Below are 14,401 nucleotides of genomic sequence, written 5' to 3' on the forward strand. Positions count from 1 at the left end.
ATGATTAATAAAATTGTGAAACCTTTTCCCAGAATGCTGATCTTTATCCCATTACCTGTGTCTTCAGGTATCACGAGTCTCTGTGAGAGCCAACGTGACAGATTTTTAGCAATGAAAACAGACACACTCGTCAAATCATCTCAATTGCCAACGCAGAAGCATTATATATGTATGTATATATACGTGTGTGTATATATATATGTAATTTTTTTAATAAATAGAGGCGTTGTCTCCCCACGTTGCCCAGGTCAGTCTGGAACTCGAGCTCAAGGGATCCTCCCATCTCGACCTCCCAATGGGTTGGGATTACAGGAGTTGAGCCACCAGGCTCTCCCTCCCCAGAAGCTTTTCTGAAGGGCTCTCCATTGCTGTGATTTCCATGTGCTGTGTTGCAAATAGCGAGCTGCTGCAGCAGTTTTCACATCTGAGAGAGAATATGTCAGAGGGGTTCGAATTAGAGCGACTCTGTGTTGAGTGAGGGCTGGGAAAATGAGGCTGGGACTTGCTGGGCTGCATTCCCGGAAAGTTAGGTATTCCTAGCCTCTAGATGTATATACCATTAAAGCAACAGATTGATAATGTTTACTACACAGACCCAGACTTCGAAGTGTCCAGATATCCCGATATTTTGAGAACAGAAGCATTCCTAATTTTGCTTTAAAGATAATGGTATTGGGCTGGGCACAGTGCCTCACGCCTGTAATCCCAGCACTTTGGAAGGCCGAGGCGGGCGGATCACTTGAAGTCAGGAGTTCAAGACTAGCCTGGCCAACATGGTGAAACCCATCTCTACTAAAAATACAAAAATTAGCCGGGTGTGGTAGCACATGCCTCGAATTTTAGCTACTTTGGAGGCTAAGGCAGGATAATCGCTTGAATCCGGGAGGCGGAGTTTGCAGTGAGCCGTGCTTGCACCACTGCACTCCAGCCTGGGTGACAGAGTAAGACTCTGTCTTATAAATAAATAAAGATAATATTGATTCTTACATAATATAGTAATTAATCCTTTATCACAAACCCTTGTAGAAAAGCACATCTCCTCATGATCTTTTTTTATCCTATATATAAACTAAGTGTTGTACTTAGGGTGGACGCATTCCTCCTCTTACTTTCTGGAATGCCCTACTCTGTCTGTGGAGTAGCTGTACTTTCACTTTACGTTCTTAATAAACTTGCTTTTTACTGTGGACTCGCCCTGAATTCTGTGTTGCGTGAGATTCGAGAACCCTGTCTTGGGGTCTGGATTGGGACCCCTTTCCTGTAACAGTTTTACTTCATTCCCTGCTCCTTTTCTTTATATAGATCTGAGCCAGGCAGACCTGGAGAGCGGACTGTTGAGTAATCCCTTGGCCCTTATTCTTTACCTTTCCTGCCCCTTCAAATGTTGGTGTTTCCCCAGGGTTCCATCCTCTGCCCTCCTCTAATTCCTAAACACCCTGCTCCTTAAAGTGAACCAAATGCCATAATTGTGTCATCTTTTATTTCTTTTGTATATCCGTTCTGCCTTTGGGATTATCATCTGTGAATTATCATCTGTGAATTATCTGTTCAACAATTGTCTAAACCAGAAACCTTGGACTCATCTTGGATTTTTTTTGTCACCTATAAAACCCTTTGATGACCAGGTTAATTTTGTAGACTAAATAAATAAATGCCTCTTAAATCCATCCCTCTTCATGTCTCCTCACTGTTGTTGTTGTTGTTTTTTGTTTTTTGTTTTTTGTGTTTGAGAGGGAGTCTCACTCTGTCTCTCAGTCTGGAGTGCAGTGGCGCAATCTCAGTTCACTGCAACCTCCGCCCCCTGGGTTCAAGCGATTTGCCCACCTCAGCCTCCTGAGTAGCTGGGATTACAGGCATCTGCCACCATGCCCGGCTAATTTTTTGTATTTTTGTAGAGACGGGGTTTCACCATGTTGGCCAGGCTGGACTCGAACTCCTGACCTCAGGTGATACGCCTGCCTCGGCCTCCCAAAGTGTTGGGATCACAGGTGTGAGCCACCGCGCCCAACCCTCACTGTTCTTTAATTATTTTTATTATTATGTTTAATAGAGATGAGGTCTCACTGTGTTGCCCAGGCTGGTCTCAAACTCCTGGGTTTAAGCTGTCTGTCAGCCAGGGCCTCCCAAAGTCTTGGGACTACAGGCGTGAGCCACGGCACCTGGCCTCCTCACTGTTCTTGACCAAGCTCTCATGGTCTTAACCTTGCAGCAACCCCTTAACTATCCTAGTCTCCAGTTTTACCTCTCTCCATTCTATCTTCCATAGAAGGGTGGTGCATGCCTGCCACGCCCTTGCTCATATCCTTCCAAGGCTACCTGCTGTACTGAATAAAATCCAAACTTCTTATAGTGAGTTATAAAGCTCTTTAGGACCAGGTACTTCTGCTCTTCCACCATCATCTCCCTCCACTTGTCTTTACCTCTGTTCCAGCTTTATGTCTTAGAGGGCAGGCTCTTTTGTGGTTTCTTTAAATAGGCTGTTTTCCTTGGCTTGAAATGCCCATCCCTGACCTGTCCACCCTTAAGATGTGGCTTAATGGCCTGGTGCAGTGGCTCACGCCTGTAATCCCAGCACTTTGGGAGGCCGAGGTGGGTGGATCACATGAGCCCAGGTGTTCAAAACCAGCCTGGGCAACATAATGAAACCCTGTCTCTACAAACAAAAAAAAATACAAAAATTAGCCAGGCATGTTGGCACACACCTGTAGTCCCAGATACTTGGGAGGCTGAGTTGAGAGGATCCCTTGAACCCAGAAGGTTGAGGCTGCAGTGAGCTGTGGTCATGCCTTTGTACTCCAGCCTGAGCAACAGAATGAGACCCTGTCTCAAACAAGCAAACCAGCAGTTACCACAAGCTGGGTGTCAGGGTTCAGGAGGCTGAGGCAGGGACTCAAGGCAGCCTGGACAGCATAGTGAGACCCTGTTTCTAAAAAAATTGTTTTTAATTGGTCAGGTATGGTGGTGCATGCCTGTAATTCCAGCTACTTGGGAGGCTGAGGCAAGGAGGATCCCTTGAGTCCAGGAGTCTGAGGCTACAGTGAGCTATGATCATGACAGTGAGATCCCATCTCTAAATTCTATACACATACACACACAGATATGTATTGCTAAAAAAAAAAGCTAATGATCACCTGAGCCTTCAGCAAATGGTGATCTTTTTGCTGATGGAGAGTCTTGCCTTGATGTTGATGGCTGCTGACTGATCATGGTGGCGGTTGCTGAAGGTTGAGGTGGCTGTGGCAAGATCTTAAAATGAGACAACAATGAAGTTTGCTGCATCGATTGACTCTTCCTTTCATTAAATATTTCTCTGTAGCAAATAATGCTGTTTAATAGCATTTTGGTCACAGTAGAACTTCTTTAAGAATTGGAGTTAATCTTCTCAAACCCTGCTACTGCTTTATCAACTAGGTTTATTTAATATTCAAAATATTCTAAATCCCTTGTTGTCATTTCAACAATGTTCACAGCATCTTTACCAGAAGTAGATTCCATCTTCAGAAACTACTTTATTTGCTCATCTATAAGAAGCAACTCCTCATCTGTTCAAGTTTTATCATGAAATTGCAGCAACTCAGTCACATCTTCAGGATCCACTTTTAATTCTAGTTCTCTTGCTGTTTCTATCACACTTGCAGTGACTTCTTCCACCAAAGTCTTGAACAACTCAAAGCCATTCATGAGGGCTGGAATCAATTTCTTCCAAACTCCTGTTAATGTTGATATTTTTCCTCCCATGAATTATTGATGTTCTTCAGGGCATCTAGAATGATGTATCCTTTCCAGAAGGTTTTCTACTGACTTTGCCCAGATCCATCAGAGGAATCACTATCTATGGCAGCTACAGGCTTACAAAATTTATTTCTTAGGTAATAAAACTTGAAAGTCAAAATACTCCTTGATTTATGGGGCTGCAGAATGGATGTTGTGTTACAGGCATGAAAACAACATTCATCTTGTACATCTCCATTAGAGCTCTTGGGTGACCAGGTGCATTGTCAATGAGCAGTATTATTTTGAAAGGAATCTTTTTTCTGAGCAGTAGGTGTAACAGTGGACTTAAAATATTCAGTGAACCATGCTGTAAACAGATGTGCTGCCATCCAGGCTTTATTATTCCATATATTGAGCACAGGCAGAGTAGATTTACCATTGTTCTTAAGACCAATAGGGTTTTTGAAATGTAAGTGAGCATTGGCTTCAACTTAAAGTCATCAGTTGCATCAGCCCCTAACAAGGGAGTCAGCCAGTCCTGTGACACTTTGAAGCCAGGCATTGAATTCTCCTTCCTGACTACTAAAAGTCCTAGATGGCATCGTCTTCCAATGGAAGCCATTCTATCTACATTGAAAATCTGCTGTTAGTGTAGCCACCTTCATTAATTATCTGAGCTGGATCTTCTGGAGAACTGGCTGCAGCTTCTCCATCAGCACTTGCTGCTTCACTTTGCACTTTTATGTTATGGAGATGGCTTCTTGTCTTAAACTCCTGAACTGACCTCTGCTAGCTTCCAACTTTGTTCTGCAGTTTCCTCACCTCTCTCAGCCTTCACAAAATTGAACAGAGTTGGGGGGGATTTGGTTTAACGGAAGACCATTTTCACTTTTTTTTTTTTTTTTTTTTTTTGAGACTGAGTCTCGCTCTGTAGCCCAGGCTGGAGTGCAGTGGCGCAATCTCTGCTCACTGCAACCCCCACCTCCCAGGTTAAAGCGATTCTCCTACCTCAGCCACCCATGTAGCTGGGATTATAGGTGCGCACCACCACACCCAGCTAATTTTTATATTTTTAGTAGAGACTGGGTTTCACCATATTGGCCAGGCTGGTCTCGAACTCCTGACCTCAAGTGATCCTCCCACTTTGGCTTCCCAAAGTGCTGGGATTACAGGTGTGAGCCATGGCACCTGGCCCATTTAAACTTTCTCCATATCAGCATTAAGGCTGCTTAGCTTTTTTATTATTCGTGTGTTCACTGGAATAGCACTTCTAATTTCCCTCAAGAATTTTTCCTTTACGCCAGGCGCGTTTGCTCACACCTGTAATCCCAGCACTTTGGGAGGTTGAGGTGGGCGGATCACGAGGTCAGGAGATCGAGACCATCCTGGCTAACACAGTGAAACCCCATCTCTACTAAAAATACCAAAAAACCCCAAAAAATTAGCTAGGCATGGTGGTGGGCACCTGTAGTCCCAGCTACTCGGGAGGCTGAGGCAGGAGAATGGCATGAACCCGGGAGGCGGAGGTTGCAGTGAGCTGAGATAGCACCACTGCACTCCAGCCTGGGCGACAGAGCAAGACTCTGTCTCAAAAAAAAATTTTTTTTTCCTTTACATTCACAACTTGGCTGTTTGGCACAAGAGGCCTAGCTTTCAGCCTGTCATGCCTTCCAACATGCCTTCCTCACTACGCTTGATCATTTCTACCTTATGATTGAAAGTAAGAATCTTAGCAAGGACTTAGTGGGCATTGGTAGGGTTATTAATTGGCCTAATTTCAATGTTGTTGTGTCTCAGGCAATAGGGAGGCCCAAGGAGAGCGAGAGAGACTAGGGAATGGCCAGTCAGTGGTGAGTGAGAACACATACAACTTGTATCAATTAAGCTCACCATAAGTGGGTGCAGTTTGTAGCACTCCAAAACAAAGATCAGTAGTAACATCAAAGATCACTGATCACGGATCACCATAACAGCTATAATAATAATGAGAAAGTTTGCAATATTGTGAGAATTACCAAAATGTGACAAAGAGACATGACTTGAGTACGTGCTGCTGGAAAAATGGTGCCAATGGACTTGCTCGAAGCAGCGATGCCACAAACATTCAATTTGTGAAAAGTACAATATCTGCAAAAATCAATAAAGCAAATTACAATAAAATGAGCTCTGCCAGTACCAAAATACCAGAATAGTAGTTTATTAGCATTACCATGGATATTGAGACCGCTGGGAATATCTCTGAGGTCCTCTATGTCTGTGTCTGATAAATGTCAGAATGGATAACATTGTGAACTGAAAAAGTGTATTTCAACTTAGAGTTCCCTGAAATTGTTTTCTCATTCATTGATTCAACAAATAGTTACTGACTATGCTGCATGCATAGTTCTGGGGGCTTGGGATACGTTAGTGAAGGAGATTTCTGCCCTCAGGGAGCTAATGTTCTCATAGTCATTAGGGAGGCAGATAGCAAACATGTGACCACAGAGTATGTTAGCTGGTGAGAGGTGCTCTGTGGGCTGAGGGAGTTGCAAGTTTCCTTATGGTGGACAGGACAGACCTAACAGAGGAATTGGCTATTGTGCAAAGATCTGGAGTTGGTGAGAGTTGGCTGTGAGGATGCCCGGCGGAGGAGCCTAGTAGTCAGAGGGACTGGCCAGGGCAGAGCTCCTGAGGCTGGGCATCTTTGGCCTGCTCAAAGGACAGCAAGGAGGGCTGGATGGCTGGAGCAGAGTGAGCTGCGGGGACAAATATGAGATGAGGTTAGAGAGGAAATGAGTGATCAAGGTCACGTGGGGCCTTGCAGGCTGGCATGAGGACTTTACCTTTACTCTGTGGGAAAGGGAGAGCAGGCTTTCCAGCAGAGTCACACTTGAGATGATCATCGGGCTGTGTTGCATGTAGGTAGCCGGGCACTTGGGGCCTGGAAGGTCGCTGTGATCCTTTAGGTGAGAAGTGAGGGTGGCTTAGACCTGGGCGGCAGCCATGATGGAGTAAGAAGTGATCTTTCCTTGTCTTCTGCCCTTTCCTGTCTTTCCCTTGCTTTATTTATTAATCTTTATGTGTTGAGCACTACTGTGGTGGCAGGCGTGATGGTACATCTGTGAATATCTGGGTGGACAAAACTAACATTGTCTCTGTTTTCATAGAGCTTGTATTCTAGTGAGAAGCAGACAGACAATGGAAATGTCAATACGATGATGCTGTGCTGAGATGTCTGAATGCCTCAGAGTGCCCTGGGGTAAGGGGAGGGGAGGGTCACTGCCTACTTTTGCTGGAGTAGTTGGGTAGTCTGAGTGAGGAGGGAACATTTAACCTGAGAACCAAAGGATGGAAACACAGTCTAGTAATGTGAAGCATAAAAGTGGTGAGGCTGAAGGGAGCATTCAGTCATGGGGTATATGCTGAGGCCCTGACCTGCATCCGACTGTACAGGCAGGAGAGTTCTGTGCGTCCAGGCACGCAACAGCCTCTTAATGGGTCTGCTCACTTGCACGGCTGCTCTCCTCTGATGAACCTACACACGGTAGTCAGAATGACCTTTTAAAAATGTTTGTTAGATTATGTCTTCCCACTGCACTTAAATCCAAATCAACAGCCTTCCTGCTTCTTCAACCTCACTTCATGCCCTCCTCCCAGGTCCCTGGGCTCTACCACCACAGCCCCCATTGGGCTCCTGGACACACAGGACTCTTCTTGGACTGTGGTGGCGGCAGAGGGTATAGAGTGATAGGATTCGACATGTCAATGGTAGAAATGCCAAGGCTTGTTGATAGATGGTTATAAGAGTAAGAGAGGAGGCTGGGCGCAGTGGCTCACGCCTGTAATCTCAGCAATTTGGGAGGCCGGGACTGGTGGATTACCTGAGATCAGGAGTTCGAGACCAGCCTGGCCAGGGTTTAGTAGAAACGCTGTCTCTACTAAAAATACAAAAATTAGTTGGGTGTGGTGGTGGGCTCCTGTAGTCCCAGCTACTCGGGAGACTGAGGCAGGAGAATCACTTAAGCCCAGGAAGCGGAGGTTGCAGTGAGCCGAGATTGTGCCATTGCACTCCAGCCTGGGTGACGGAGTGAGACTCCGTCTCAAAAAAAAAAAAGAAAAAGAAAAAGAATAAGAGAGGGATTCAGATATTAACACAGAATTAAGCTTGCACTTCTGGCTTGAGCGTTTTGAGATGGGATCTCCTGTCACCCAGGCTGGACTGCAGTGGTGCAACCCACAAGGCTCACCGCAGCCTTCACTTCTGGGCCCAAGTGATCCTCCCACTTCAGCCTCTGAAGTGGCTAGGACCACAGGCATGCACCACCACGTCTGGCTAATTTTATCTGTAGAGACGGGAGTCTCACTATGTTGCCCAGGCTGGTCTCAAACTCCTGGACTCAAGTGATCCTCCTGCCTCGGCCTCCCAAAGTGCTGGGATGATAGGTGTGAGCCACCACACTGGCCTGGCTTGAGCATTTAAATGGATGGATGGTGGTTCCTTTTACTGAGAGTCAAACGGCCTTTAATAAAAAGAAGGGAGCTATTTCTGCCAGCAAAGTAAAGGCCTTGGCGGGGGAGAAGTGATTTAGGAAAACTAGGTTGTCACCTGGGAGGTGCAGGAATGTCAGAAGAGAATGAATGTTTAAGACAGTTCAGAGAAGCTGGGGGCACAAGCCACTCAAGCAGCACCCAAGGATCGCCTGCCAGCAGGGTGCCCTCTTGGTGTCTGTGATCATTAATCCATCTAGAATGAAACTGGTCAATGTGGTGTCTCTCAGCCAAGTTCTCTTCCTTGTTCCCTTTTCTTGTTTCCTGTCTTCCAGTGATCCATAACTTGGAAATGAAATATATACTTTTGTTACCTGTTGAATATAATCCTTATATTTCCTTATTTCAAAATGGTAAACTTATCATTGGTATGGTGAATTACATATAATTTATTTATTCTTTTTTTTTTAAAATTTTTGAGATGGAGTCTCACTCTGTCACTCAGGTTGGAGTGCAATGGCGTGATCTCAGCTCACTGCAACCTCTGCCTTCCAGGTTCAAGCGATTCTCCTGTCTCAGCCTCCCAAGTAGCTGGGACTACAGGCGCGTGCCACCACACCTGGCTAATTTTTGTATTTTAGTAGAGACAGGGTTTCACTATGTTGGCCAGGCTGGTCTCAAACTCCTGACCTTGTGATCTGCCCGCCCTGGCCTCCCAAAGTGCTGGGATTACAGGTGTGAGCCACTGCGCCCAGCCGAATTACACATAATTTAAAACAAAATTTGTTGCATTGAACTGAATGTTGAATTTTTCTTTGTAAAACATCTCCATCACTAAATTTTCACTGTGGTCTGCAAATTAATTTATTTGCTTAATAGAAAAATAATTTTCAGCGCTGGACATGGTGGTTCACACCTGTAATCCCAGCACTTTGGAAGGCTGAGCCTGGGAGTTTGAGACCAGCCTGGGCAACACAGCCAGACCATGTATCTACAAACTTTTTTTTTTTTTTTTTAATTAGCCAGGTGTGGTGGCACACACCTATAGTCCCAGCTACTTGGGGGACTGAGACAGGAGGATCACTTGAGCCCAGGAATTCGAGGCTGCAGTGAGCTATAATTGTAACACTGCACTCCAGCCTGGGCAACAGAGTGAGACCCTGTCTCTGACCAAAAAACAAACACACAAACAAAATAAAATACCTAATAAAATTAATTAGAAATGTGATGAGATATGGGATGTCCATTAGTGATAATGAAAGCCATTGCAACTGAATGCTCTTTCAGGAGTTCTGAAAGCAAACAAATGTTAAAGAAACAGAAAAATAACACCTTTAAAATGTTTTAGATATGTTGCTTTTATTCAAAAGAATAAAATGCTTGACAAACTCTTTAATCACAAGGTTTGAACCAAACCACCAGTCTTCTACAACAACTCTGTGAGGTAGGTATCTGCATAGCCACAACGGATCCACACAGTCCTTTCTTCCCTTGTACCTCTCAAACGCTGAGAATTGTAGTAGTTGAAACCACTGTTCTAGTGGACAGTTAGAACAGTTGTTTTCCCCATCTTGTTCCCCACAGAGCTGCCCAAGTTATTATCTGCTCCTGGGGTTGGACCATCTGTTTTATGACAGTTATGATATTGTTGTTTAAAAAAATCCAAATTGTTACTTTGATTTATATGATCTAACTCTGAATCACAGAAGTATTACTATGATGTTCAAAACTCTGATTGACTCTACTTGCTTTAAAAACTCTCAGATCCCTTTTGCATTTATCATCAGAGATCGGTAAAGATGACAATAAGCAGGTCGAAAGTTCTGAGATGTTAGCACATACCCTTTTCACAATTTAGGAAGCTTTAAGATCATTTAGTATTTTTTTTATGTTACAAAATTTGGTATAATATACTTCTTTCAGGAAAGTCTTAGTAGTAACTCCAAATATTATAATTATTGTAACCAGAATTGTGACACTTGGAGCAGAACGCATGCACACAAAATAAAATCCTGTCAGAAAATGACATCACCATTCCCCCACACCAAATGTATAATTGGTAGGAAATGCATTTCCAGTCTGGTACATGGCAGTGTGACAAACTCCTACTCACTCGCTTTTCAAGTTGGTGACTACAGCTGAAATCTTTTTCTGTGATGTATGCCACCCTTTTACCTATTTGATTTGGAAGTATAGAATTCGGATTCATGTCATTTCCACAGACCTTTCCTCTTAGGAGTGCCTAAGCTGTCTTACTCTGATGCAGGTATAATGTAGCACGAAACTTCCAAAGAACCAGTTTCTCTCTTGCCGTTCCTCTTAACAACTTTCACATGTATCTAAACATTCTATGCAGGAGTCCTACTAAGAGATTTTGGTTTAATGCCACTTTGATCAGTTATTTGTTGTATGACTTCATTCAAAAACACTTTCATCAATAGCATGGGGATTGTATCTATGAAAGGGAAGTTGGTGTCCTGCGTTCCTCACAAAATTATCCAAAGGATAAAATGAAAAGTATGTGAGAAACCTGCTTTAATTATAATGTGCTATGTTTAAGCATTATTGTCTTTCTCTATGACAAGCAACAGCTCTGTCCTAGGTCCAAATTAGAAAAACACATATTGATATTTCATTCAGAATCTCATTAATTGGTAGCTGATCTGATTAGCTAGAGAGAATGTGACAGATTTTCTCCTTATCTCCCAGTCTGCATATAGTGAAGCTCACTAATAAATTAATGGATGATATTAATAGCAGTGATCCCAGATGACAATGCTAACACTGACTCCTGGGCATCCCCTCTCATCCTGCCATCATACATTCACTAATGAGCAATGCCAGCCGAAGTGAGTAAGATCTCCCAATACCATGTGGTATTGAGTCTTCTCAGATACATTCACTTGTTTGGCTCAAGACATGAATCTGAGCTGTGTGCTGCCATCCTGAGACAGTATTATAAAAATTTCTGACAACAGAAAACTAACCAAATTTGTCCAATCTGTTGCTACAGCTAACCAGTAATTTCTTTTGTCAAATGTAAATACTGTTCCCAGCACCTTCCTATTGGCTTGATGCTCAAAGACACGAAGAGTCACCTTCCTCAGAAATGCATCAGGCTACTCTGTGTTTGCAGCATCGCCCAGTTTCCTAAAACAATCTTCCCTTTACAAATTACTTTTATATCTACTACGAAAGGATGAGCTCTTGTTTAAATGTCTAACTGTGAACATCGAGTGTGCTGACTGGAGATAAATGTTTTTCATCTTTTTTTTTTTTTTTTTTTTGAGAGGGAGTCTCGCTCTGTTGCCCAGGCTGGAGTGCAGTGGCGCGATCCACCTCCCGGGTTCACGCCATTCTTCTGCCTCAGCCTCCCTAGTAGCTGGGACTACAGGCGCCTGCCACCACGCCTGGCTAATTTTTTGTATTTTTAGTAGAGATGGGGTTTCACCATGTTAGCCAGAATGGTCCTGATCTCCTGACCTTGTGATCCACCCACCTCAGCCTCTCAAAGTGCTAGGATTACAGGCATGAGCCACCCCACCCCGCCATGTTTTTCATCTTAATTATTCTATTGATTAAAATGTGTTCTGTAAACTAGAATATGATATCGAAGTATGAAGTTCAAGTTTCTTCTTTCAGTTTCAGCTGATAACAAATAATTAATTATACCAGAATGAAAAAGCAGAACTGCTCCAAATGCACAAAACTTAGCTAGCACTAAAAGAAATACTGAATTTTCCCCAATAGTATATAATATTTTATTGTAACAAAAATATTTAGATGAGTTTCACAGCTATATATTATCATATAGGTACCTGCTGAGAAGGATAAGGTGGATAAACTGACATTTAACAATATTTTACTATACATCTAATTAATCTAAGTAATTCTGGGGGAAAGAAAAATATATAAAAGCATCCCTTTTTATATAATTCCATATTTTTTTCCAGACAACATAGAATCAAGATACAACTGTAGATCATTATAATTCTAAACTTAATATTAGAACTTGAAACGTGAAAATTCCAGTTATACCTAGGTATTTGTCAAATGATAATCAAATGTTTGTCTTATAGTGGTTTTATATTTGTGAGATAATACTCCATTGCTTCATTGCTTTATACTGCCATGGGTTCTTCTGTTTGATGTTCTACATTAGCTCAGATATCCTAGTAAACTCAGTTTTGTTTTCTTTTTCATCTGGTTAGCCTTTGGGTTATCACTTCTCGATACATAATAGAGATGTAGATAAGCAATAAAAAGATGACAAAGAAATCATCTAGAAAGCCTAGAATTCCAAACAAGGCTTCAGGTACAAAATCTAGAGGTGATATAAGATAGAAAAAAGCTCCCATTAAACAAAGTATTATCCTGATGCGAAACATCCAGAAAAGGCCCCCGACTGAAAACATTTCCCTGAATGCGTGCCTCAGTAAAGTAGGTAGATCCATAATTCTCTCCATAATCTGGTAGAGGGAAAAACAAGTATTATGATTTAGCACCTAATGTGTCAGATTTCAAAATAATATAATTTTCTTACTATATGTAAACATTGTTGAGTTAAGATGAATTAAGGAGTTACACATTGATTGAACATCATATTTTCTAATTATGCATTGTGTTTAAAAATAGCTCTTTGAATACTAGTTCTTACAGAATAGATCTTACTGCAGATAATTGAAAGGCAACTAAAGTGTCATCAAGCTTAAAATATGGGATATAGTAATGCAAAACTCAAGTAACATCTGATTTGAGTTAGTAAAATAAACCAAAGAACCTAGTGCACAGGATTAGAGTCTGAGACTTGAGCTTAAGTCTTAGCTTTAAAGTCAGACAGATCTGGGTTTAAATTCAAAATCAATCACTTACTAGCCAGGTGATCTTAGGAACAGTTGCTTAACCTACTAGAGATAATTCAACAACTAACTGTATTTATGTGCAAGGACTGTTAAGAACCAAAAGGTTCCCTGGCAAGTGGACTAAAAATTCAAAAGAAAAAAATAACTAAAAGAGATACTGTGTATGAAAGACCTTTGTAACTTGCCAGACAATATAGAAGTGATTATACATTAAAGACATAGGAACTTTGATGGCTTAGTTTAAGAATAGCAGTGAAACTGATTCCTTCTGGTGAAATCACTTCCTCTGGTCATTCCTCTGCTATGTTTAACAATCTGTATAACAGTCATACACCCAAACTCTAGATAGGCGTTTTATGTAACAAGTGCCAAATAAGTTGAGAGGGAGATGGAGACAAAAACGCAAAGAACCGAGCAAGTGAGGAGAAAATAGTTTTTGAAACCCCCAGACCAAGAGAAAATCATCTTGTGACTCCTTTTGGAACAATGGTCACCAAAGTACAAGAATGGTTGTTTCATAATCACTTCCTATGTTCTGTGGAAGAACTAGTATCTAAAGCAAAACAGCCTTACAGCTTTCACAAAGTTTATAGTAAATGACTTTAGATGCTCTAACAAACAGCCAGCATGTCTTTTGAATACCTTTCTGTCCTTTTTCAGAGCTATTTTGTTCACTTGTAATATAGTATCATCACTTATACAAAATCTTTAATAATTAGACAAGAAATAATGAAATGGTTTAGTAAGAAATGTTTCTGCATAAACTTACTCCAACTTCGAAGGAAGCAGAATATTAAAGAGCTAAATGCCTTCTTTATATTATAATTTCATCACATACCAGGCTTTCTTACTCATTAAATATCTGACACAAAAAATAATAATTGAGTAATAGTATGCTTCACATTTTAAAAATAATGAAGGAAAAATTCTAAAGGCCGGATGCAGTGGCTCACACTGGTAATCCCAGCACTTTGGGAGGCCAAGGTGAGCAGATCGCTTGAAGCCAAGAGTTTTGAGATCAGCCTGGTAAAAAGGGCGAAACCCCGTCTCTACTAAAAATACAAAAATTAGCTGGGCATGGTGGCACACACCTGTAATCCCAGCTAGTCAGGTGGCTGAAATATGAGAATTGTTTGAACCCAGGAGACAGAGGTTGCAGTGAGCCGAGATCGCGCCATTGCATTCTGGCCTGGGCAACAGAGCGAGACTCTGTCTCAAAAAGGAAAGAAATGAAAAGAAAAATGTTAAATGACTTTATTAAAGTTCAGTGGTAGCTCTTAAGTTTGAAACAGTTTGCATTTTTAAAGAACCATCCTATTGATGTCACTGGAGGATATGTTAAAAAAAAAATTGCTGGA

General features: G+C 42.0%; 1 protein-coding gene and 1 long non-coding RNA gene across 5 annotated transcripts in view; one reads left to right on the forward strand and one right to left on the reverse strand.

Moving 5' to 3' along the window:
* The window catches only part of LOC134740002 (uncharacterized), a 33,136-nt gene that overhangs the window by 378 nt on the left and 18,357 nt on the right, over positions 1-14,401 (forward strand). Inside the window, exon 2 of the long non-coding RNA XR_010127183.1 lies at positions 68-169. This is a non-coding gene — a long non-coding RNA (uncharacterized LOC134740002). The remainder of the gene's footprint in view (positions 1-67; positions 170-14,401) is intronic.
* RNF170 (ring finger protein 170) overlaps positions 9,522-14,401 on the reverse strand; it is a 44,919-nt gene continuing 40,039 nt past the window's right edge. For all 4 annotated transcript variants that reach the window (XM_063668730.1, XM_054499795.2, XM_063668731.1 and 1 more), the window contains exon 7: positions 9,522-12,650. In XM_063668730.1, the coding sequence (XP_063524800.1) occupies positions 12,381-12,650 (270 nt within the window). In that variant the 3' untranslated portion in view covers positions 9,522-12,380. The remainder of the gene's footprint in view (positions 12,651-14,401) is intronic.

This window comes from Pongo pygmaeus, chromosome 7 (assembly GCF_028885625.2).
Source record: "Pongo pygmaeus isolate AG05252 chromosome 7, NHGRI_mPonPyg2-v2.0_pri, whole genome shotgun sequence".
In the NCBI taxonomy this organism is placed as follows: Eukaryota; Metazoa; Chordata; class Mammalia; order Primates; family Hominidae; genus Pongo; species Pongo pygmaeus.